We start from the raw sequence: 26,129 nt of genomic DNA, 5'->3' as shown, positions 1-26,129 counted from the left end.
TATAAAAACTACAAAAATGAGACTCTTAAACCCTTTACACAACCGCCAGTCTCATTCTCTCAGCCCTTCCAACCGCCCGCCATGGCTGCCGCCGATGAATACACAGACACCATGAGCTTAAAAATAGCAGAGCTCATGAAAGAAGTCCAACTAGATTACTCTTCTTCAACAATAACTAAAACCATAAACGACACCGTTTCATCTATCAAAGATTGCATCAATGGTATTCCTGAAGATATTAAGGTCCTTAAACCCTAAACCCCTAATTATTTTAAAAAAATTATATTATAAATTATTTAGCTTTTATTTTGTAAGTTATATATATAGTTATTTATTTATGAAAGAATGTGTAGGTTACTGCGGAGTTGGCACCCAGGTTTATAAGTGATATTGGTGCGGATAAAGTTGAGTTTAAGTTTAAGAGACCGAAATCGATTGAAGTCGGCGGAAGCTATTCGTTTCAATGTGTTGTGAAACCTGATGTTAATGTTGATCTTTTCGTCCGGTTGCCCAAGGTATTTTTTTTGTTAAACTATGCTGCAAATTATAAACATTTTTTTGGCAACAAGGATAGAAATGTATATTAATGAATACAGTATTTAGTTATGCTTGTATCGCGGCTGCTAACGTAGCATACTTTGATCCCCAATAAGAACTTTTGTTGTATGAAATAGAGTTGTGTTAGTATGGTGAAGTTTTCATTTGGACTCGGTGAAACCTAAAAGAATCGGCTTTATTTGAGGCTATGTAACCTTGCAGTATTAATGATGTTATCTTAGTTCTACATTGTAAGTAACATAAAGTATTTGGGTTTTTCAGGAGTGTTTCCATGAGAAAGACTTTTTGAATCATAGATACTATGGCAAAAGATGCTTGTATCTATGCGTTGTCAAGAAATACTTGGAATCTTCTTCCATACTTCATAAAGTAGAATGGTCCTCGTTTCAAAATGAAGCTAGGAAACCTATTCTTGTTGTATATCCTGGTCAGTAACTTGATCCATATTGCCTTTATTCTGTTTTGTCATTTCTTGGTAATTTTGACCCGATTTATTGTTGGCAACAATGAAGTATATTTATTCATAGAAATGTGTTACATATTGTAGCTGTGAAATCTGCTGGACTTGAAGGGTTTTCTATAAGGTTGATTCCAACAGCAGACTCTCTTTTCAATGTTCAAAAGTTGAACATCGAGCGCAATAACCTTCGAATTTTGAGTCAAGGTAGACCTATTTATTGTTGAAATATTCTTGTTCATTTTTTTGTTATTTATTTAAAGACTTGTATATCTGTTTTATTGTTTTGTTTTTGTGTTGGTAATTACCTGATGAATTTATGTGCTCTTAAGGTGAACCTCAAGCTACCCCTTTGTACAACAATAGTGTATTAGAAGACATGTATATGGAGCATGGTTCCGAATTTGTCAAAAAAACTTTTACTGGATGGAAGGCTTTGGGACAGGCTTTAGTTTTGCTTAAAGTATGGTAATCTTTCGCTTGGATTTTTAGGTAGTTGTGTATCGTATCCATGAGATTTTCAAATAGCTTTAACTACATTTTGATGATTTAGGTGTGGGCTCGACAGAGACGTTCTCTACACACTTATGATTCTTTAAATGGGTATCTTATCTCAATCATAATGGCATATCTTGCCTCAGAATCTGGTAAAGCACGCGTTAACAAGGCAATGTCAGCTATGCAGATATTTCGTATCACCTTGGAGTTTATGGGTATGCATATCTCCTTATGAAAGTTGAGTTACATTTTTCTTTTAGATTATAACGTATAGGATTTACTTGCAAATAGCTGACATGTTGCAACGTATGTAAATGCTATATTTTTTAAATTGTAGTTTTTGTGTTTCACAGCCACTTCGAAGTTGTGGGGCAGTGGGATATTCTTTAAGCCTCAGGGAGGAAGCGATATGTCTAAGGAGGTATGGTATCAACGTTGCCCTCATCTTTTTAATTTTTAATTGTGGTGCATATTATCTATTTCTTTTTGTTGGAGGGTTCTTATCTCTGTTGTGATTAACAGTCAGAGAATTTGACTTTTTATGTTGCAGGAGAGGAAGAGATATGTAGAGTATTTTCCGGCAGTCATATGTGATTTATCAGCTCATTTCAATTTAGCATACCGTATGACAAAGGGTGGTTTGATTGAGGTATTTCCCGCTTATCATAATTAATGTAGTCCAATAAGAAAAAGTGTGCACACCCTATTGTTTTGATGTACTATTTATTTTATGATCTTTGAAATATCAGCTTCAAGACGAGGCTGCTTTGGCGCTCAAGTGCATAGATAAATGTAAAGAGGGAGGGTTTGTTGAGTTATTTATGACCAAGGTTGATTTTCCTGCTAAATTTGACTATTGCATGAGGTAATATGAGATCACTGACATATTCTACTTCTTTATGCTTTTTATACCAACCGGAAGTTCTTGATAACTTTTAATATTTTTCTTAGATTGAACTTGAAGGGGAAAGCAGAAGTTTCTGTACAAGGGTTTTGCTTGGATAATGAATGTTGGAGATTGTATGAGAACAAGGTACTTTCTTTGCTTCAAGAAGGCTTAGGAGACAGAGCGAAGTTTGTCCGTGTGACATGGCAGAATACAGCATTGGCATGCGGCATCAGTGATGTATGTGATCTCATGCGTGTGAATATAACGACACTGTCATCATGTTGGCTTCATGTTCATTTTAACTACTAACAAGCTTGCAATATTAGGGTTTATCAGTGCTTGACAAAGAGCCACTGATGGTAGGAATTTCTGTCAGCTTACCAGAAGCTTTTGATGAGTATACGAGGGGTCCCTTTTTCGGGGACGGAGTAGAGGTACTTTTATCCTTATTGATACTAACATCTTTACCACTATACAAGCATTAATTTGTTTGAATTAAATGTCGTAAACTTAACATCTTGATTAGTTGATTTACTGTATACACCCTTACAAAGCAAATCAAATATATAAGAACAAATCTTTATTTAACTTGTATTGGTTAGAAAGTTAACATATTAAAACTTTGTATTACAACATCAACTATTTTAAGCATAATATCACAAAGCAAATCAAATATATAAGAACAAGTCTTTATTTAACTTGTATTGGTTAGAAAGTTAACATATTAAAACTTTGTATTACAACATCAACTATTTTAAGCATAATATCACGATCTGTCTCCGTCTCTTAGACCACCACCACTATCCAAAGTTGGCAATATATGTGCTGAGCACAATTATCCCAACTGTGTGTTTCCCTCAATTTAGATTTAAACCGTAGTTTTTTTTTATAAGTATTCTATTTCGTGCATTACATGGGGTCTGTCCTAGTTTTATATAAAGCATATATCCATGTCCATTCTAAAATTCAACACTACCTAAATTAGTTGGTAATGGGTGGAGGCATCTTTGCCACAATTAGCACAAGTTCTGGATTTGAGCTTCGTAGTGAGTCAGGTATGCCCCCACATGATGGATGGCCAGCCGATTGTATGCTGGTTTGGGTTGCCAGTTATCAACCTTTCGCCACAGAAATGTGGCTCATCTCTTTCTTTTCCCACCCAATAACAATGTGACACATTAATGATTAACTTCTCTCATACCACCACCAGTCATCGTTGACGTTGGCTGCTGCTGCTGCCAAATACCACCCGAAACCGCCGAAAACCCAAAAAATTCCGTCAATTTTTTTTTGCCTTGCCACTTTGAGCAGGTACTAGGCTAGTCTTATTTATGTCTCTGCTGATTCACAATCACACTGATTCTATTAACTTTTGCATATAGGCTCTTAAGTTTCGGAAGTTTTGGGGAGAGAAGGCAGAGTTGTACCAATTCAAAAGTGGTACCAGAGAATGCGTTTGTAAGTGACGTGCTTGCAATTGATATTTGTTATTACTTCATAACATTGTTTATCTTCTGTAGTTAACATAATGATTTTCTTGTTATGTTAGTGTGGGCATGCAAGCCAGCAAAGAGATACCTGATAATAAAGTGGGTCACTGAGTACGTGCTTAAGCGGCATCTATCCTTGGCAGAAGAAAAGATTGTGCATGCTGTTGATCAACTTGATTTTTCATTGATTTGTGACGGTGGAGGTACTACTACACGGCTTTAAATTCACGGTTTCTTATAGTTAGCTCTTTCATGTCAGTTTTATATTTCTTAATTCCTTTTAGAGATAAATAATTCACATTTTTCTACACTATTTGTATTATTAAGGATTCTAAATCAATGAAATCGATCATGTGATGCAGATCTGGCTTCTGATGGAAGTTTACTTGAAAGTTTTGGTACTCTATCAAAGCGTTTACGTCTTCTCAAGGATGTTCCATTAAGAATCTCCAGTGTGCAGCCCTTGGACGCAGGTACTCTCTATTGACAAGTTAAAATATTTCTAACCAAGGTTGTAAATATCGTTTATCGGTATATTATCGGTCGACCCCCGATAAGTGATATATCGGATATATCAGGGACCCTAAATTGTAAACTAATTTATTTAATATATATATATATATATATATATATATATAGATGCTAACAATATATACAATTTGTAATACAATACACCAACAGTTAAAATATAAAAACTTGAAAACCTAAAAGCATAAGTTTGAATGAGTTCTGGGAACTTCAAAAAATGTTTTGCAGAAACAGAAGGTTCTGGGCAGCAACAAACAGAAACAGAAAGTGATGATTTCTGAACAGAAGCAGAAAAAACTGAACAGAAAGAGTTTAACTAAAACATGTTATGCGGAAAATTACGAAACAGAAACTTTATAAACTAACAGACAGTTTGAATGAGTTCTGGAAACTTCAAAAGTGCAACAAAACAAATGGGAAAATGTTCCAAAGTTTTTGACCGAATGGAAAACAAATGGAAAATTCAATTTTTTTTTTGGACCGAAATGGCCGATATTGACCGATAAGTGCCGAGTTTGACCGAAATTTGACCAAAACGATAAGTTGACCCGATAACTTATTTTTCGTATCAGTTGATAATTAATATATGAAATAGGATACTGAAATTTATACTGTCAAGATACTAAACTAGTTTACATAAATAAAGTGATTTGCTGTGTAAGCATTGAATTACACTTCAGGTCACTTTGATTTAAGTTTACTTGTTAGATGGCAAAAATATCGGGTCAACACAACTTTAGGTAAATGGGTTTAAATTGCCACCTATATGCAGACATACAATGAAAAAGATGTAATAATATGTAGGTCATCTGTCTCTTATATATCATCTTTTGTATATCTTCAGCTTTCCGACACACAACGGTTTTTCCACCTATGCCTCATCCATTGGCTAGTGGAACCAAAGCTGGAAAGAAAATCATGCCGACGTGTATACAGCCGATGGAAGTTATGATTCAGGCAAGTATCTGCTGACTTTCTTTTAGATAATCAACAATGATTATTTGTCGCCATGTGTAGCCTTACTTTATCTGTGTAATGTAGTTGGAAGGTTCAGGGAACTGGCCAATGGATGATGCAGCAATTGAGAAAACTAAAACTGCTTTCTTGCTACGAATTGGAGAATGGTGAGTTGATATGTATTCTGGTTTCTAGCATTATGCTATGGATAATGTTTCTGATCTTATTGTGAATTACATAATAGCCTACAGAAGGATTATAAAATGAAATATTGTCCGTCCGAGGAAGGTGTGGATGTTTTTTTGTCTGGATACGTGTTTCGCTTGAAGATTTTGCATGAGAGAGGCCTCAACCTGTTAAATGGACAAGGTAACAAATAAAATTCTTCGTTTTTTAGATCTTTGAACATCTTGGTATATGCTCCATTAGATTTGGAGAGCGGGTTAAGTAACGAGTTGTACAGATCCGGTTGGTTTGACCTACAAGCACTTTTCTTATGAATTTTTATACCTTTTACAGATGTGAATGCGTTAATTATAACAATCTTATTCCAACAATAATCTGTTTTTTAGATAAAAAGAATTGAAGGTTGTAACTTATTAGCATTATTATTGGACTTCAGTGGCTTTCAATTTGTTTGATCTAATTTTCTTCATAGTTTGAAAATTATTTTTGTCCCATTTGAGAAAATTTACAACCTATACAGCCCATTCATAAGGCACTGGGTCAAAATTGCCACCTCTGGATGATGCTGGTTTTCTTTTAATGCAGCTGAAAGCTACCAAGTTAAACGGGTTTCCCCAACGGATAAAAATCTTTTCCTCAGAAGTCAGCATTCAAGCATGATTAATGGTTTTTCTGGTCGATATCCATTATATGGACCAGTCGTTCAGTAAGCTTTCAATGTGAAACCTTAATTTTTGACCCACCTCTCTAGAAACAAGCAATAGAGACACAAAAACTTAAACTATACCTTTGTTGTTTGCCCTGAAGATTGGCAAAACGATGGGTTGCCGCACACCTCTTCTCAGCTTTATTCACGGAGGAGGCAATTGAGCTCCTGGTTGCATATATCTTTCAAAAGCCCTTTCCATTTTCTGCTCCTTGTTCACGAGTTTCTGGCTTTACGAGGTTCGTTCTCATCGCTTCTGTTTGTTAATACATACTTTTATATGATATAAATAATGAACCACAACATATTCAGCATGCTTATCCTATATTGTTTAACAGACAATACATATATGGTATATGCTAACAAAAAACATATACTTTAAATGAACTATGTGTTGCCTTGCTTTGTCTCTCTCTCTCTCTTTCTCGTACGAACCCATCCCATAATAGGCTCGTATCAAACCATAAGCTAGGTGTAGAACTCACTCCAAAAAGCTAGCTCAAAGGAGGAGGGGACACCTAGACTTATAAGCCATCAAACAATCCCATACTTGGCCGATGTGGGATCATAACCCTCTCTATTAGGCATATAGATATATGGTGTACTTCTAATGTTTACACCCAATTCCCGTTTCCTAATCTGTAATTTCCATCTTGCCATTTTTCATATAAAGATGCCAAATTTTCCTCTTGTATCTATATATATATATCCCTGATTACAAATATAACTGATTCGTGGTTGAGAATGTGGGTTTTTCAGATGACATCTTTTTCTTGGCTTCAATTTGTAAAGTATTTTCCATGGCATTCCTTTCTGACAAAAAATTGGTTAGCTGCGTAAGCTGATGATTATTTTTTTTCTTCCGTTAATCTCAAATAGCCTACTCTTTGGCCGTTAATAATCATCAGAGTTTCAAAATGTTTGATTCCAGATTTCCAGATAACCAATCTGCAAGTTTTTTTTTTATATAAAGGTAATCTTACCTGATTACTCTTTTAAAATGATTACATGGAAGCTGATGTATTAGCATGATAAAGCCATGTTCACTTTTCTGGCATGGCACCTGAAATTTGGTTAACATTAAACTAAAAGTTAGATGGTTTAGTCCTGGGTAAAATAGGTTGGTTACTTGCAATAGAAGTTTGGCCAAAGTTGGTTAACCTTTTTATATGTGTCGTCTTTTCTCAAGAAGAGAAATAGCTTATTTCCTTTCCGGTTGTTTCCTTTCTCACCCTAACTTGGTAAATAGGTTTCTGAGACTATTGTTGGAGCATGACTGGATGTTTACTCCTTTGATTGTTGATATAAATGAGGATATGACGCCAGATGATGAAAAGGAGATTAATGTAAGTAATCTGCTGAGTAATAAGTAAATTTTTTATTGATTAATAAATGCTGGCAGAACTAATTTGTAGACCAATATTATTCTGCTCAACAGGAAAAGTTTTCATTAAGTAGAAAAGCTTATGAAGAAGGGACAGGAAGTGTAACCTCTGCCATGTACATAGCCACAGCTTACGATAAGGGATCTGAAGCCTGGACCAGCTCGTCTCCAAGCATACTAGTGAGTAGTTCCCTTTAACGAAGTTGGCTTCATATGATTTAATGTTAATATTGAAAGATGAAAACAATTCTTGACCTTTTAAGTACCTTTGGTATGCATCTACAATTTTTTTATGTGGCAGGAGCTTAATAGGATGACTGCCTACGCTAAAAGTAGTTCAAACTTGTTGACCAAACTCATTATGCAAGGTCAGATAGATTCTTACGACTGGGAGGTAAGTTTGACTAATCTAATCTCTGTGTTAAGTTTTTCACAACTTTTAGGTTTTGTTATGATCACTTAAGGTGCTGTGATTGACAGTGCATTTTTCGTACTCCATTGAACAACTATGATGCCGTCATTTTACTTCATAGAGACAAATTGTCTCACCCAGAACATCTTCTTTTCCCATCTGAACTGACTCATGGTATTATATATCTCTTCCTGTTCTGGCTTCTTATTCCTTAATGCTGTTGTTAATTGAATATCAACGAAATATGCACCACAAGTCTACAAGGAGTTCTTATTAGATGCATGCACTGCACAGGGAAGCTTGTGGCACGAGGAAATGCAAGCAAGACTTTTCAGCCTTATTTGTTGACTAATGGTGTGAAAGGTAGCACAAAGGATCTTCAAGAACAGCTATATTTGAATTTCAATCCATTGATGTGCTATGTCAAAGATTTGGAGGCAAGTCAACCTTCTGGCATCATCTTTATCACAATGTATGACTTGCTAATTGTTGCTTTGAGTTAACCAATCACTTTGCTATTACAATTGCAGAGTGCTTTTCCAGATAGGTTCAAGCTGTGGTATGATTCATTTGGTGGTGATGCGATTGGCCTTACATGGGAAAAGGAAAACTTAAAGGTATTCAACCATTTGACCAATCTTAATAATGTTGGCTATTTTTAAAGTCCTGTTTCAAGTCTGTGTTAAAGCTTCTATCAAGTTGTTAAGGTACTTTACATGCATGCTTATGGAAAGCAGGATATCTAACTGAATCTTATAAATTGCTGATTTATTATGAAGGCAATTAAAAACGGTTTTTTTGTACTGCCCTGATGACAAAACAGAGAAACTGTTTTGTTGTAGAAACTTTTCGTCAATCGCGAATTAGTTATTTAAAGTTTTTTTTTTTGTTTTTTTATAGAAGAGGAGACGAGAAGATGATGACAATGTAAAGAAAAATATGGCGGATATTCTGAAAGATGTTGGTAAAGTTGGAAAAGGATTAGTAAAGAGTATACATTTGCTAAAAGTGCCAAAATAAGAAGATACTACCAATTTTGAAATGTTAAGGGGGCAATTTTGACTCTAATTTATTGACATGTATATTCCATTCCAGTTGCTGGTTTTGAGATCTTGTTCTAGGAAATTTTAATGTTCTAATCCAGTATAGTATTGAACGTCTGGTTGTTTAGTTACTCGTTAATTTTTTTTTTTTGTTATTGCATGCTTGGTGTGTTATTTTTACAAATTAGCAACTTGTTTATTCATTTGTTTTGCGAAGCAGTTTCTCTCTATTAGTGTAGAGGTATGTATGTGTATATCTTTCCCTTGTTCAGAGATACCCTGTCGTGGTCGGATTGGGTTTTGGTATTTATCTATTTCTGCATAATGTACTAGTGAAAGTACTAATATAATCAACTTGTATGCGTTGATAAACTGGAAATGTGACATTTTTTAAAAATTGCAGTGGTGCTTTTGTGGTGTGTTGAAGCCTTAAAGAATTTTACTCCTGACGCCCTAATATGGACACATGTTTAGTATAACTGTTTTAGTAGGTTGGCGCATTAACCATACGCTGATACCATGTTTTGTAAAATCCTTACTATTGCTATTACGAGTATAATACTTATAAAGCATTTTGGGGTTTTTTGGGATGCCTTAAAATTTAAGATTTTGAAAGGTTGGTATTACCCTTTTGACATCATATATCATTATCTTCTAAAATAGTTACAGTTACCCTCTTTTTAAATCAATTATCTGCACTACTCGGCGCTGCACCACTAGTTGCGGCCATCACTATTAGTCGTCACCACCAAACTGTCGTTATCGCATTGCTTAAATTAATCATGATAATCATGTCTCTTTTAATGCTAAGTTTTTTTGTTTTATTTTTAAAAAGATTTTAAAAAAAAGAACTTTTAAAAAAAACTTATGCTGTCGCATTGCTTATGTACTGCTCTAGTGTTAGAAAAATACTCATATATATGTTTATAGGTAGGCGAATAGCCGAATATGCAACTAATATTAAAGGAAGATGATGTTAAACAAAGAATATATTTGTCGATTATGCGTAAAACACCGCTTTAGTACCACGTTCACTTCTACGTACTACTTCGTAATAATTATTTTACGGTATGTTATTTATAGCTAAAAGGTTGATCGGTTACAACATGTCATTTGAGAAAAGTGAGTATGTAGCTATTAGATATCAGTTTACGAGTTTTTAATATCTATTGTATAATTAATAAAAGATTTCTCATGAATTTTACGGATTAAAAAGTTAAATTGTGATGAAATCTATATCCAAAGTTTAAATATCTAACAATTTTATATTCTCATTATGGATTGAGATTTTATAAAATTGAAATGCACTTTATAAGTAAAGTTGATGGATTTTGATAATTGGATTAAAATCAATAAACTAAATTAAAAAGTTATCTTTGAATTTTAACACTTAACTTTAATCTAATGATTAAGATTACCTTAACTTTACACATACTTGATAACTATCATTTATTTAAGGGGGTGTTTGGCCTAGTTTTTTTTTTTTTTTTTTTCTTATGTTTATGTTTTATAAATGGCTTTTGGCTTTTTTTTTTTGTTAAAAGTTCATAAGCTATTGTTATAGTGTTTGGATTAGCTTTTGGCTTTTGAAAAGAAAATGAAAGAAAATTTTTGGGTTTTGTTATAAAAGCTTTATCTTTTGGCTTTTTAAAAATGGCTTTTAGAAGCTAGAAAACTTAAGCCAAAAAATTAAAACAAACATTAAAAATGACGACTTTTGTTGTGGTAAAAAAGGAAACAAAAAAAAGCCATAGATACGAACCTCAACTAGTGGCATTTGTAAGTGTCACAAATTACGAAACTACCCTAGAAGAATATAGTTAAAGAAAATTACTTGACGAAATTACAAATCTGTTTCTCAAGGTTCGATTTCTTATTTACTATTGTTGTATCTTAATTAATTACTCATGTGTCTGTGTTTATCGTTTTTCTTGATCAATTTTTTTTCAGCTTCCCTTTTTTATTATGTCAATATCAATCAATTTATTTTTATTTATTTGTTGATCTCAAACATCGGATTATTAGATGTTTTGCTTAATTAAGTCTAGGTATGATGTGATGAATTAGCTAGTCATCACTCTGTATGATGTATAGGGCTGTCAACTAGCCGAACCGACTCGATTGAAAGATTTATGCTAAGCTCAAGCTCGAATAATTGAATAAAAGCTCGACTCGTTAGCAGCCTTTAAATGTCTACCAACTATTTGTGATAATGTCATGTGTTAAAAAGGGATTTGTTTGGTTAATAGTACAATGTAACTTTAGCATTTTTATCTACATGTAAGAAATCATCATTTAGAAGATGAAGCATGTGGACTAAATATACGTAATCTACCTTAAATTATATGTCGATTAACTACTTAACCTCTGGCGAGCTGCTAAGAGCAGAGACTAAATTATATTTCTGTATAAGTTTTTGTATTTTTGTATATGCTCCTTATAATTAAAGTTAATTGTGGTTGCCAGAATTTTGATCGACAGACTTTATAGTCTTTTGTGTCACATTGGCCACCACAGGCTGATTACGGAATCACTTAGTTAAACCTAAATCGTGTTAGGGGTTTTACAGGAAATGGGGCTCCTTAGTATCATTCGGAAGATCAAGCGGAAAGAAAAAGAAATGCGCATTCTTATGGTGTACGTATTTTTTTGCCCCCCTAGTTATTAGTATACACATTCATATATACTTTTGTTTGTGTTGATATATTTGTTTTGCTGAATCATCAACAGGGGACTTGATAATTCAGGGAAGACGACCATAGTATTGAAAATCAACGGTGAAGACACCAGTGTTATCAGCCCTACTCTCGGTTTCAACATTAAAACAATGACTTATGATAAGTAATATGCTCTTTCTTTTTTTTTTCTCTTGCATACAAGTTTAAACACCATTATTTTGTTTAATTATATATTTTACTGCTATATTTTGCTATGCCTTTTAGCAGAAGCATGAAATTGTACTTATTGAAAGCATACTGATACCAAATACTTTTACTAATATTAGTAAAGTTACAATTTGTCGAGTATAAAATGGTAGGAGCAGAGGGTTGGTTAGATAACTTCAATCTACTCTTTATCAGATAAGGTTACAGAATATTTCTGCTTTAGGTGATTAGTTATCTGAACTCTGATGTGCATTTTATTAGGCATAACAGTATCACGACATAATGAGTTACTGACTCGAGTGGCTATTCTTTTTATTCTTAACTAGATGTAGTGTTTCTTTGCTGCTCTATACCAGCTTAAATACTCTTTATCAATTTTATTAGGATGTTAGTTATTGTGAAATGAAGTGCCAAGTGAAATGGCTAAACATGCCGACTAGTTTTTTAATTGTTGGGTTAACCATGTCATGTGGAAAGGTTTAGGTAGATCGACGCTAGTGACAATCTTTGAATCTTGAATGAGTGATAAGGAGTATTCGATATTTTGTTTCTAAATTACTACTGTAACATATTTGTATGTAATAGTACTCTTTTTTATTTTTATTGCAATGAAAATATGAATGCTTGTGTGAGAGTTTGTATCTTGTTTAGCCTAGTGGCGGTGGACATGCAACATAAAGTCGGAGGTCAGAGTTCAAATCCCACCCCATGTCCATTTAATAGTAGTGCTCATGTTGGCCGTGGGATCAGTTCCCGGGTTGAAGAGGGGGGGGGGGGGGGGGGGGGAGTTTAATGGTGGCCCGGTTATCTATTTTAACTAAGTAACATTGGTTAAGTTTTTTTTTGCAAGTGTCTCTGTATGTATAAGTTCATTTGGTTGAATTTTTCCCAAGTGTATAGGTATACAACTTTGAAACCTGGTTTTTAGTGGTAGCTGAGAGTAGTAAATGTGTATACAACTTTTGAACTGGGTTTTTAGTATTAACCGAGAGCTAATGGCAGGTACACTCTTAACATATGGGATGTTGGTGGTCAAAAGACTATACGATCTTACTGGAGAAACTACTTTGAGCAAACTGATGGGTTGGTATGGGTCGTCGACAGTTCAGATCTCAGACGCCTGGATGACTGTAAATATGAGCTGGATAATCTATTAAAGGAAGAGGTAACATCCACTTTTAAAGTTATTGTTCCAAAATATGAAAAGATTTGAATTGCATGATTGTTAAGATAAGTTTGTGATACAAGCCTGGTTGGAATTGTAATAATAAACAGTATAAAATATGAAAAGACAATAAAAAGATAATAGTGAAAAATCAACTCGATTTATTCATCTTAAAAATAAAAATACCACCCTATTGATCTATATAATTACTAGTCATATATCTTAATGCCTGGATTAGCAAACTCTTATAACTTAAAGGCAACTAAATAATAATAATAATATTAATAACGATACCTGGTATATATCTATAATAGTATAGTAATAACTTATCTAATATATTATCTGTTAATACTAATCTCCATATTTGGGTCATATCAGTTGGATCTTTGTAAATATAATTCTCAAGGCATTACGGGCATCTTAATTCTCTGCAACTCTGCAAGTCTAGTATCTTGAGTGACATACTTGAAATTTCACTAATTTTATACCTCCTTGTATCTAAAATAGCTGTCAACTTTGTACTTTAGTATCTATATTTGTAGAAAGCTATCTGTCCAGATAAAATGGAATAAATTGTTGTTCTTTAATGCCTTTTAATCAAAGTTATTTGCTTAATTGTTTATAGTCCCAAACTTATGGATGATCTATGCTAAGTGTCTTGATTGACAATGGAAGAAAATGGTCAACGATGTGATCGTCTGGTTGTGTAATAAGCACAATTCTCCTTGTAGCATGCAAAAATTAAGTTTAGCCTAATTTTGTGGAATATTGCAATGTTACGTATCTTTCAAAATCTTATTCGTTTTTGTTTCATGTTTGATGCAGAGGCTATCAGGAGCATCGTTACTTGTTTTTGCTAATAAACAGGATATACAGGGTGCTCTTTCAACAGATGAAATAGCTAAAGTAAGTGATTTAACTTCTTACTAAAAAATTGCACTCTGTTGTGCTCTATCTTTATTCCTATGAACTCTTTTAGGAATTTATTAGGACTTCCTTAGTCATCAAGAATGCATAAAGATGAGAGAGAAAAACAAATAAACTAGTAATAGACAAAACTTGTGCAAAAAAAAAAACAAACTAAAAAGCATGTCTTTGAACATCAGAGGCGTATGGGCTGCCCAAAGTTTTTGCTTAATGTACGATCTGATTAACAGCTAAAACTGTTATCTTGAAAGTAGAGTTGGCGATTTCGACTTGTTTACTGGTATATGGGTTGATTTGGATTATGACTTACAGAGAAACTAATAATATAGCTCAAATGGAAATGGTTCAAATGGGATGAATGGGTTGAAAGCCCCCTAAAATGTATTTGCAATATATAGAACCTCCTAATTCATTATTTTTAGAATTACTGAAATAATATAACTTTTCTAATCACATTTGGCACTAGTTATATGTAAAATGTAAATTTAATTTATTTTTGAACAATTAGTGTTTTGGATCTCAACCTGCCGTGTCCCGTAGTCAAGATGACCAGATTTGATATGCATAATGCATAGCCTGTCCATATTTCTAGTTGAAAGATTGCTTTGCTCCAATTCATTTGCTTGATGTTTCTCAATGACAATTTAAGGTACTCAACTTAAACGCCATGGATAAAACTCGACATTGGAGGATAGTAGGCTGCAGTGCATACACTGGAGAAGGGTTGCTGGAGGGATTTGATTGGTTGGTTCAAGACATTGCTTCACGTATTTATGTTCTTGATTAGTTAGACCTATCTCAGTGTGCTGTTGCTAATGTCTTCCATCGCAAAAGTTCATCATCTTTGATTCAAAGAAGAGTTTGTACAACTTAGAACTACAAATTAATCTATGATGACTAGCAGTGTTGTAATTGCCATTTTTGATTCCGAGTAGTATTGAAAACTTAATTATATAATTATATTTTTCTAACGTTTTTACAGGTGAACAAGGATTTTGAAACATATTATTACTTTGTATAATGATAAACAAAGAGAGTAACATATACAAATAGTTGATGTTTCTCAATGACAAGCATGATAATTGAATATTTGGTTTGTGTATAATATAATTCCCCGGCGAGTTGCTTAAGTAGTTCAGTGTGCAACAACGTAGTGTTTAAAGGGAAGCTGCCAGATCACGACCAGTTATTCAATGAAGTCCAGTCCCTATCTTTCCCATGGGTTAGAAACAGGGCCAAAATTTCAGCTCTGGATTGGGGGAAATGGAGCAGGTTTGATGTTGTTAAGATCTGGTTAGAGTTGTTTGAACTTCAATGCTTCTATATTGAGGTAGCGATATTGTATATCTTGGTGTTTTGCTTTTGGTGAAGTATGGACATATGGTGCATTATGTATCTATTACCAGCAACCTCTAGGAAGTATTAAATAAAAAATAATAATGTTGTTCGTTAAAATAAATTCTAGAAAAAAAAAACTATTTAAAGGAAAACACGGGGTTAAATATTTATTGGGCTTGGGTTCGGATTTGATCAATGAGTGTCATTCTTTATTTTATTTTAGATTAAAATTAGATCATGTCTTAAAACATCTCTCACCTAGGTTTTTTTTTTTCTTGACAGTCATCATTTTCTCATCTTCATTGTCACATCAGTTTTCTCTCTTCACACACTCAAAAACTACCTCCAATTATACTTTCATCTTCACCTCATCCTCACTGTCACATCAATATTTTCTCTTTTCACATATACTCCGTATATACTAAACAAAAGATAACGGGTGGGAATCAAATTTTTTGGTCAATAAGTGTTTTTTTATACCTCCAATATGACCCACATTCTTTGTCTCCCCTTTTCTTAAAAATGACCGAGAATGGATGATGACCTACCAAAGATAGGTTGGTGGCTATCATGTCATGCAAATCTTTGCATGATGAAGGGGTTAGGACTCCCTCGTAGGGAACGACCTTTCAAGTGAGACTAATCCATGACCTCCTCACTCACCCAAATAATCAAGGATTATGGATCAACATTGATTTATGTGTTATTGTAGTCCGTTAATTAAATATTATTAGATTATATAGCAAGGATTATTGACTTTTTGAAAATTTTACTATGGGAAACGATTATATTTTTGCAATTTTTGTTCAATTTTAATATTTAGATGGTCAGATTGTAAGAGAAAAACAATATTAAACTCGAAAAAAGATTCATCCGTGTCAACAAATTTGAGGTCAGTATGTTTGACCAGTTTGCTAAGGTCAGGCCTTCCGATTGGCCATCGAGACGACCCAATGCGTAAACCATAAAACTTGTACAAAAGTACCCGCCAATCCATCTATAATCAAATCCGACAGTTATGGAGGGAGGCAAAAATCCAACCCAAATACGACATCGTTTCACAAATTAAACAACCCTACCCATCCCAAAATTAACCATGCCTGCCAATAATCTTAACAAAAAATTCAAACAAAAATGGTGCACACAGCTTACGATTCAATCCAAATCCTCAACGACTGCCCTAAAAAGATCAACGCCGTCGAATTCCACGGCTCTAATCTTCTCATCGCGTGTTCCGACGGATCGTTACGAATCTACGGCTCAGAATCCCTCTCCCGATCGCAATCATCATCATCATCATCATCACCTGATCACATATCTCAGAGTCTAGACCTTAAAAAAGGACTATATGTTCTCGAAAGAACGGTTAATGGATTCTCAAAGAAACAGGTTTTGGCTATCAAAGTATTGGATTCGGTAGGGCTGTTGCTTTCGTTATCCGAATCTATTGTGTTTCATCGGTTTCCTAATTTGGAAACTGTCGCGGTTATTTCAAAAGCTAAAGGAGCGAATTTGTACGCGTGGGATGGCAACAGAGGCTTTTTGTGTTTTGCTAGGCAAAAGAGAGTTTGTATTTACAGACATAATGGTGAACATTTATTAATTGTTTTTCAATTGAGAGTATGTGATTGTTTGATTGGTATATGATTAGGTTTCATTACGATTATGATGATTAGAGAGGCCGAAATTTGCTTTGTTACTAGAATATGGATAGGTTTTGTTACAATGTATCCAACTTTGTAGACAACTTTCAAATATTGCTATTGTATGAGTCTGGTGTGCTTTTTTGACATGACAACTTATTTGAATGCCATGTGACAACTTATTTGGATGTCATGTCAGCAAAAATACCACCGGATATATACAATAGAAGCGTAATAGGTTGGATACATACTAGCCTTTTGACTAAAAGTAGAATACATTTACAAATACTTATCTTTAGTGAAAGTGAAAATGATACTAGTTATCTTATTTGTTAAAGGTTCAGATTATCGGTTTAGGGTAATTAGTTTAGTAATAGCTGAAAAGTAACTGATTGTGATTATATGATTATTAAGGGGGCGTCATTTCAAATGTGGACCTATAAATTTAAATACAATGCCAAATGCCCCCTAAGTTTAAGTGGGAAAAAGGCTGATATGATGTGTGTTGGCAGATATATGCTGAAGTATAGTCATTTGATATGAGTTTATTTGTATTGTAGGAGGACGGGGATTCGTGGAGGTGAAAGACTTTGGTGTTCCGGATGTTGTTAAGTCAATGTGTTGGAGTGGGGAAAATATATGTATGGGAATTAGAAGAGGATACATGATATTGAATGCCACAAATGGTGCACTGGCAGAGCTGTTTCCATCGGGGAGGATTGCTCCACCTTTAGTGGCGTCTCTTCCCACCGGAGAACTGCTACTAGGGAAGGTACTATGGTCTATGGACTCAATAATATTTTTTTTCTTTCTAGATTTGGATCATCTTTGATATAGTAATTACATCAATTTTTTGAAGAAAGTTGAATCATTATACAAACCAAGAAAGTTTACTGATTACTAATCCCGGTTAGTACTGTGAAATGATGAATTCAATGATAAATGGATAACCAAATATGCTGAAGAAGTTTCAGAAATCCAATGTAGGTGCCCATGCCTCATCAGTTATCTCATTCTTTGTTGTTAATAGTGTATTAAATGATGGTGCTGCAAATCCAGAGACATGCGTCTTAGTTTTATGAACACCATTGTTTTGTCAGGATAATATTGGAGTGCTTGTGGACCAAAATGGCAAACTCATTCCAGAAGGTAGAATATGTTGGTCCGAGGCTCCTTCAGCAGTCGTCATTCAGAAACCATATGCTATCGCCCTTTTACCAAGACACATTGAGGTATAGATATACACAACTTCATTAATATGAAATATCAGTTTCTATTTATTATGAAGACTTAATAAGTTAGAATTTTCACATGGTGGTCCCTTTGTGTCTTACAGGTGCGGTCTCTGCGTGTCCCGTACCCACTAATACAAACTATAGGTGTACGCAATGTACGCAGTATTCAAGAAGGAAGTAATTCCATACTTGTTTCCTTAGACCAATCTATCTATGGATTGTTTCCCGTTCCTCTCGGTGCACAGGTTTGTCTTATACTACACATAATGTATATGTGATGACTAGTTACTTTAGAAAAAGTAACTAACTTTACATTTTACCAGCAGTATAGTGCATGTTAAGCCTTAGACTGTCTTCATATAGACAAACAGATCAATGCAAGTGTCGCATAAAAAAAGATTAGTGAAGTTTCACATGTGCTATGTCTTTGTGTACATTATTTTTTTGGATTCGAGTGTATAAGGACCATCGACTTTTAGATAGTGAAATCATTTATAACTAAAGTTTTTGAAAAGGAGAAACAATGATCACCATACTTGGCTCATTAGCAATTAAAGGGAGTTTTAAAGCCTAGTCTTTTAAAGTTTAGCAATCAAAGTATGCTGTAAGCATGTTCCTATGTGTTCACTGCAGATTGTACAACTGACAGCATCTGGAAATTTTGAAGAAGCCTTGGTATTATGTAAGTTGCTTCCACCAGAAGATGCAAGTCTACGAGCTTCAAAGGAGCAGTCAATTCATCTTAGGTAAAGTTAAATTGATCCTTTTGATTTGGGCAATAATGATAGACTGACCGCGCTTACAAATATGAAGCTAATTTGTATTTTTTACTTTCTTGTATATCAACTAATGCACTTTTAGATAGTAGTTATTTCCTTATATATCACGAGAGTATGCTATAATCATAATCCTGCAAGAATGGATTCTGGCACTTCATTTTTCAATGAGACGATCTATTTTGGTTTTGAAATGGCAGCGTTTAAGAGAATGTAACTTGTTATGTAGCGTCGTCAATAATTTTTTTCAGTATGAACTTGTTTATATAATGCTTCTCAAAGATATTTGGAAAAGGAATTGTTGAAGTAAGAACACTTATTTCCTGTAAATTATAGAAACTTACATATTGACGTTAATAGAGCATTAAAGTGAGGTTAATACTGCTTTTAAATTCAAAATATTAGCAGTTTTTTTAGTTTACCCATTCATGAAAGTTCCCATAATAAAAGATAGGAGTTTCAATAAATTTTGTTATAAAGGTTATCTTCTTTGAGGTTCATTGTGTTACAAATGTGCAATTTAAAACGACTTCGGTTGTCCAATTGAACAGATATGCACACCATCTCTTCTTAAATGGAAGTTATGAGGAGGCCGTGGAACACTTTGTGGCATCTCAAGTAGAAATAACCCATGTGCTCTCATTATATCCATCCATTGTTCTTCCCAAGTCACTTGCGTCAGCTGAACCAGAAAAAGATATTGATCTAATTGGGGACTCGAATTTATCAAGAGGCTCATCTGTTACATCAGATGACATGGACTCTTCTCCAACTTGTCTACTGGAGTCTGATGAAAGTTGTGCTCTTGAATCCAAAAAAATAAGCCACAATACCATAATGGGTCTGATCAAGTTCTTGCTGAGAAAACGGCCCAACATAGTTGGAAAGGCAGCTGCCGAGACAACAGAGGAGGTTGTTTCAGATGCTGTTGGACATACCTTTGATCCTTATGAAGGCATTCGATCCAAGAAATTAGCCAAGGTAACAAGCAACTTCCATGTAGATGTTTCTTTCTGGAAGCTCTATTTATGTTGTTTCCTTATATGAATCAAATCTATTTTTACATGTAATGTAAATGTAAATTTGTATTTTTTTTTTTTTGCTTTATATAGCTCAATCTGAGGTTTATCTAAACCAAAAACTTGTAAAACTTTAAATATTACCTTTTTTTTATGGTGTTATAATTATAGTTCAGTGAAAGGTCACAATGGATGAACTCGCTATCGCTACCTCTAATTATGGATACAAAGTTTTCTATTACCACTCTCTTCCTGAATATTTGACAGTCAATTCAAGTTTAATAATATCATGAATATTCTTAGATTGATAGAATGACTGATTGGTGATATGTATCTTAGTTTGGTAAATGGTGTTCTATTTATTTTCTCTTTTGCTTCTTCAGGGGCGAGTTAACACTACGAACTCGGGTGCAAGAGAGATGGCAGCAATATTGGACACTGCACTTCTGCAGGCTTTACTTCTGACTGGCCAGTCTGCTGCTGCTTTAGATTTACTGAAAGGTTTTAATTATTGTGATGTGAATATGTGTGAGGAGATCTTGCAGAATGGAAATCACCATGCTTGTTTGGTAGAACTTTACAAATACAACTCAATGCATCGTGAAGCTCTTAAACTTCTTCATGAATTGGTGGAGCATCCCAAATCAGATGAACCTATAAGCGTGCAGGCCAAAAAGTTTAAACCTGAGACGATGATTGAATACCTTGAAGTAAGTTCCTGCAGATATCATCACATCATTTTCCCCTCCAGAGTGAATTAGAAGTGGCAAATTGGTTGGGTTGGGTAACGGGCTAAAATTTGTGTGGTTCAAAACAATCATTTTTAACTTGCAGACTTAGAAGAATGTGTATCTGATACTTTTAACTTTTAAGTTTCCATGTGCAGCCCCTGTGCAGGATTGACCCAATGCTTGTCCTGGAATTCTCAATGCTTGTTCTTAGAAGTTGTCCAACACAAACCATTGACCTCTTTTTATCAGGAAATATTCCTGCAGATATGGTTAATTCTTATCTAAAAGAGCATGCCCCAAGCTTGCAAGCCACCTATTTGGAACACATGCTCTCAATGAATGAAAATGAGATCTCCCCAACTCTTCAGAACGAAATGGTAACATTATACTATATTACTCCTTATAACAGTATACAACTGTCAGTAGGTGCTAATACATGTGAAGTTATGATTGTGTTACAGGTGCAAATTTATCTTTCGGAAGTTCTTGATTGGTATGCTGATCTCACTGCTCGGAAGAAGTGGGATGAAAAAGCTTTTACCCCTACTAGGAAAAAACTCATTTCTGCATTGCAGAGTATTTCAGAATATAATCTTGAGGTTTTGTTGAAGCGAATCCCGGCAGATGCTATGTATGAAGAACGAGCGATCTTGTTTGGGAAAATGAACCAACACGAACTTGCATTGTCTATTTACGTGCATAAGGTATTCTTTAAACTCACGTTGGTGTATCAAAAGAAACATATTGAGTTTGTGTATGCCGATTGAAAGTGGGGTATTGCATAAAAAGATAACAATATTAGATATATTGGTCTTATTTCTGTTTTGAGCAAGTATCTTTGTTATTACTCATAACTCATAAGGTTTTTGATACGAATCAAATGGTTGTATCGATATAAAACTGAGATAGATAATCGATATTCGAGAGATCGATCAACTCTCCTAATTAATAACTAAATTGCCAATATATTGCACCCATAATAAAATTACAACCCTAATATTCTATTTATACTAATCCTATAGCTTGGTTAACAAGCTAACTAACTAAATAATAATAATAATAATAACACTTTCCTAATATTAATACCTAATAATAATAATATTAATAATATAATAGTCTTGATCGTATCATTACTCCCCGCCGCAAAGCACACCTTGTCCTCAAGGTGTGGCTTCAAATATTGCTTCAAATGATTCCCGGATCCCATATCCTTATTCGAAGAACTTCTCTTCCGACAGCTTGGCAACCAGAGAACTCTTGTTTCTGATTCTCAAAAACCACTTCTGTTGCAACTTGTTTTGGATCAAAGGTTGTAGTTGTTTTTGTCACATGTGACCGGCAGATGGTAGACATTAAAGGGGAATTATGTCCTGTTTTTGTATCACGTTTTGGATCGAAGGACTTAGTTGCCTTAGTGACTGTTGTTTTGAAGGTAGACATCAACGGTACGGTCTTTGGTGGAGTAGGAATAGTTTTTGGTGGATTTGGTGTTATTTGTTTGGCTGAAACAGATCTGAAAGTAGATATCGACGGAACTGTTTTTGGTAGAATAGAAGTAGGGGCTGTTTTTGGTGGAGTTGTGGTGGTAGCGGTTGGTGTTATTGCTGCTGATGAAGGCGAATCAGACACATTGAAGCCCCTCGAAACCATTAGCTCCCCTAATAACCTCATGATCTCATTGTGTTGCCTTGCACTCCGTTCCATGTATTCCTCGAGTCTCCTATTGAAATCCTCCATACTCGCCGTTAGGATTTTTTTTTTCTCTAGATGAACAGCGATGAACAGTGATTTGTTAAAAAAATATATAATTAAAGGAATAACGCACCACAGGTTGCAAGAAGGATAGCTCTGATACCAATTGATACGAATCAAATGGTTGTATCGATATAAAACTGAGATAGATAATCGATATTTGAGAGATCGATCAACTCTCCTAATTAATAACTAAATTACCAATATATTGCACCCATAATAAAGTTACAACCCTAATATTCTATTTATACTAATCCTATAGCTTGGTTAACAAGCTAACTAAATAATAATAATAATAATAATAATAATAATAATAATAATAATAATAATAATAATAATAATAATAATAATAACACTTTCCTAATATTAATACCTAATAATAATATAATAGTCTTGATCGTATCAGTTTTTTAAAAACTCATGTTCGTGTGCCAAAATAGAGTTGTTGACCCGATAACTCTTTTATAGCATGTGAACATCTTAGACTTAAAGTATTGGATAAATAAGTATCATAGTCTGATTTCTGTTTTGAGTATCCATCTGACTATCTCTAATTCTCTATCATTACACAATAATCATTGAACTTTTAATTTTATGAGAAAAAGCTTAAGATTATTAAAAATTTTGATTTCAGGTAATCCAAACTAGACACCAAGTCAAACTGATGATGTGGCAGTTGTAGTCATAAGTTTGACCATTGATTTTTATTTTTCGTGGTACTGAATTTGCCCCCAAAATACCATTAGAACAAGGTTAAAAAAATTTTAATCCGAATCAAACCAATACAGAACTCAAGCCAATTTATGATACCTTTTTATACATTAATACCATTCAATGTTTACTTGATTCATTTTTGTCAAATTATCTTTAATGTTTGTTATGTTTTGGGCTGGTCTTGATATTTCAGCTTCATCTTCCTGCACGGGCACTGTCTTATTGTGATCGGGTGTATGAAACGGGACTTAACCAACAACAGGGAAAAGCTCGAGGAAATATATATCTAACTTTACTGCAGACATATTTGAAACCTCCGAAAACAACCAAAAGTAGTGAAAAAAGAATCAAAAAGTTAGTATCTTCACCGAGTAGTGGGAATTTGAGGGGTGGATGGTCTTCGGTTAAAGCTAAAGGGAGAGGGTTAGGCAAGAAAATTGCAGAGATTGAGGGTGCAGAAGATACTAGGATCAAGGCAAGTAGCAGTGACGGTGCGAGAAGTGATTTTGATATTGATTCAGATGATCTTAAGGAGGAAGGCGGGTCAACCATCATGGTTGATGAGGTCCTTGATGTACTGAGCCAGAGGTGGGACCGTGTTCCCGGAGCAAAGGCTTTGAGACTCTTGCCTAAAGAGGCTAAGCTACAGGTTACACCTATCTGTTATTGAATTGTATTTCAGTCAATCAATAAACATTATGTTGTATCTGTTTCTTTGTTCAGAAGTTGTATCCGTTTCTTGGACCTCTCATGAGAAGAAGTAGTGAGTCATATCGGAACTTTTCAGTGATTAAGAAACTGAGAGAGTGCGAGAGCCTACAGGTGTGTCTAGCTTCTCCATGACATTTGTTGATAGAATTCAATATGCTTATAAGTTACAACATTAAAAATACATAATACTTATTTCTTTCATTAAGTTGCTTCCTTTCTGATGGGATTAAGAGAGAAAGGTCCGTTTTACTTGATATAGAGAGAAACAAAGATGAACCATTAAGACCAACAATGAAAGATGATGTAACATCTGAAGAACTTTTTGAAGCTAAAAGTTTGAAAACATATTCAAGTTTATTAGAATAAAAAGTTTTAATCAAAAAAGTCAAAATGTTGGTTTTGGTTATAAAATCACAACGAACACTTGATCCAATATCAGGATCTTATATTCTCTGATTAAATTACATGCTTTGTTTGCTTCCATCGAATTGTGTCTGATTAACAAGTGTTGGATTACGATGCGCAGGTCAAGGATGAACTGTATATCCAGAGAAAAGCAGAACTGAAGATCACAGCCGAGAGTGTCTGTTCGCTTTGCCAGAAAAGAATTGGAACCAGTGTTTTTGCAGTGTATCCCAAGAGTAACACGACAGTACACTTTGTTTGCTTCAGAGACTCCCAGAGTAGGAAAATCACCAGAAAAGGATCGTCAAGGAGACTATAAAATTTGAGAGTTATAGTTTTTATATTTTGAAAAACTTCAATTCAAACTCGATTTGAACTCAGATAAAGCTTAAACATTATGGTATGTATGTTCTTTTCAAGGTTAATGAATGTAAATCAATTAATGTGGTTGAATCAAAAGCCAAGTTTATTGATCAAGATTAGTTTAAAACTGTCAAGCTCAGCTTAACTCGGCTTGATTACTTTAACATTAGCCGAAACTACTATCTAACCACGGACAGAATCTTTCCTAGCAAAACGGTAAACAACAACGCCAGTTCGAGACACACTTGATGGACCGTCTTCATGTATCAAATCGACCCGAAACCATTTTCTTGCCTTCTTAAAAAATCCAGATTCTTTCTTCCACCTCCTCAAATGCCCCATCAAAAACACCTTTTCACCATTATCATTTTCACTTAACAATAAAAACTTCAAAGTCTGAATCAAAGGCTCATATAAATGATCATGATACACAACATCTGAACCTATAATCATATCATATTCTCTCCCTATCACTTCCATCTCATCAATCTCTCCCCAACTAAGCGCCGCCACGTGTACTCCACCGCCACGTGGACCTATCACACCGGCGTTCGCATCAGCGTTGAATTTCAGATTCGGAAGCACGTTATGCAAATCCGTCACCGTGACGTCAGCTCCGAGTATGGCGGCGGCCGAGATTCCGACGATTCCGGTGCCGGATCCTACTTCTAGAATCCGGAGGCGTGAACGGCGGTTAACGAAGGAAGTAAGGCAGGCGGAGAATTTATCGGTGTTAGAGGCGTTGTAACCGTCTAGCAGTTTGACGAAGGTATCGGCGGCCGGCCAGAGTTGGAAGGAGATACCTTGTGACGGAAGCTGACGGATTACGACGGTGGAGTTGACGGAGTTGAGGAGGTAAGTTTTGTGTTGAATTGTTGTAGGAAGTAATTCTATAATTTTAGTATCATCGTTATCACTATCATTAGTATCATTTAGTAGTAGCATTGTGACTGGATTAATTTCTTCGTCGTCGGAGTTTATGGCAGTGGTCATAAGATGAGGGAGGCGGCGGTTTTAAGGCAGAAGGAAGGAAAGGAGGGTAGATAGGATGGGTCAATAGGAGACATACTATTTTAAGAAAGTTGAGAAGAAGTAGGTTAGTTTTTGGAAAATATTTTGGGACGAATTTGTCCCCAGCAAGTGGATATTGGATAGTGACATATTGTTGACTTCATTTTAGATCCTTTGACTGGGACTGAATCTTGCTATTGGCCGAATCGTTGCCCCTCGCCGTTTGGTTTTCATTTTAAAATCAACGGAGATTTATTGGGCTGACGCTTAAAAATATGTTTTAATCTAATTGGATTCTCTGTTAATGTAACCTTTCTTTGATCTCTTAGCTCATGTAATGATGTAA

At 34.7% G+C, this 26,129-nt stretch overlaps 4 protein-coding genes across 5 annotated transcripts; 3 read left to right on the top strand and 1 right to left on the bottom strand.

Moving 5' to 3' along the window:
• The first annotated feature begins 50 nt into the window (after nucleotides 1-50).
• On the top strand, nucleotides 51-9,235 carry LOC122587381 (nucleolar protein 6). Its single transcript, XM_043759531.1, has 26 exons — nucleotides 51-243; nucleotides 354-515; nucleotides 820-985; nucleotides 1,106-1,222; nucleotides 1,348-1,478; nucleotides 1,569-1,728; nucleotides 1,867-1,934; nucleotides 2,064-2,162; nucleotides 2,263-2,378; nucleotides 2,465-2,639; nucleotides 2,729-2,836; nucleotides 3,785-3,860; nucleotides 3,952-4,095; nucleotides 4,255-4,365; nucleotides 5,265-5,377; nucleotides 5,462-5,544; nucleotides 5,622-5,746; nucleotides 6,149-6,269; nucleotides 6,371-6,508; nucleotides 7,519-7,615; nucleotides 7,708-7,833; nucleotides 7,955-8,047; nucleotides 8,134-8,239; nucleotides 8,360-8,502; nucleotides 8,596-8,682; nucleotides 8,966-9,235. The coding sequence occupies exons 1-26, from the start codon at nucleotides 82-84 to the stop codon at nucleotides 9,083-9,085; spliced, it is 3,147 nt and encodes a 1,048-aa protein (XP_043615466.1). The 5' UTR covers nucleotides 51-81; the 3' UTR covers nucleotides 9,086-9,235.
• Nucleotides 9,236-11,477: 2,242 nt separating this feature from the next.
• LOC122589261 (ADP-ribosylation factor-like protein 2) lies at nucleotides 11,478-15,066 on the top strand. 2 transcript variants are annotated; one of them, XM_043761530.1, is made up of 6 exons: nucleotides 11,478-11,514; nucleotides 11,678-11,745; nucleotides 11,839-11,949; nucleotides 12,996-13,158; nucleotides 13,984-14,064; nucleotides 14,735-15,066. In XM_043761530.1, the coding sequence occupies exons 2-6, from the start codon at nucleotides 11,681-11,683 to the stop codon at nucleotides 14,870-14,872; spliced, it is 558 nt and encodes a 185-aa protein (XP_043617465.1). In that variant the 5' UTR covers nucleotides 11,478-11,514; nucleotides 11,678-11,680; the 3' UTR covers nucleotides 14,873-15,066. The 2 variants fall into 2 exon arrangements, with proteins under 2 accessions (XP_043617465.1, XP_043617464.1); XM_043761529.1 differs by lacking the exon at nucleotides 11,478-11,514 and having other exon boundaries at nucleotides 11,542-11,745.
• A 1,254-nt stretch (nucleotides 15,067-16,320) lies between these two features.
• On the top strand, nucleotides 16,321-24,868 carry LOC122589965 (vacuolar sorting protein 39-like). Its single transcript, XM_043762293.1, has 12 exons — nucleotides 16,321-17,011; nucleotides 17,627-17,838; nucleotides 18,167-18,298; nucleotides 18,403-18,546; nucleotides 18,935-19,047; nucleotides 19,629-20,058; nucleotides 20,480-20,806; nucleotides 20,983-21,204; nucleotides 21,289-21,531; nucleotides 23,487-23,942; nucleotides 24,017-24,115; nucleotides 24,531-24,868. Exons 1-12 carry the CDS (start codon nucleotides 16,558-16,560, stop codon nucleotides 24,726-24,728), a joined length of 3,030 nt encoding a protein of 1,009 aa, XP_043618228.1. The 5' UTR covers nucleotides 16,321-16,557; the 3' UTR covers nucleotides 24,729-24,868.
• Nucleotides 24,855-25,830, bottom strand: LOC122589966 (protein N-lysine methyltransferase METTL21A-like). The gene has a single exon (XM_043762294.1). It carries the CDS (start codon nucleotides 25,763-25,765, stop codon nucleotides 24,956-24,958), a length of 810 nt encoding a protein of 269 aa, XP_043618229.1. The 5' UTR covers nucleotides 25,766-25,830; the 3' UTR covers nucleotides 24,855-24,955.
• Nucleotides 25,831-26,129: the final 299 nt, after the last annotated feature.

This window comes from Erigeron canadensis, chromosome 2, assembly GCF_010389155.1.
Source record: "Erigeron canadensis isolate Cc75 chromosome 2, C_canadensis_v1, whole genome shotgun sequence".
NCBI classification, from domain to species: domain Eukaryota; kingdom Viridiplantae; phylum Streptophyta; class Magnoliopsida; order Asterales; family Asteraceae; genus Erigeron; species Erigeron canadensis.
Note: the sequence above shows the minus strand (reverse complement) of the source record. Positions and strands in the feature narration are given on the sequence as shown.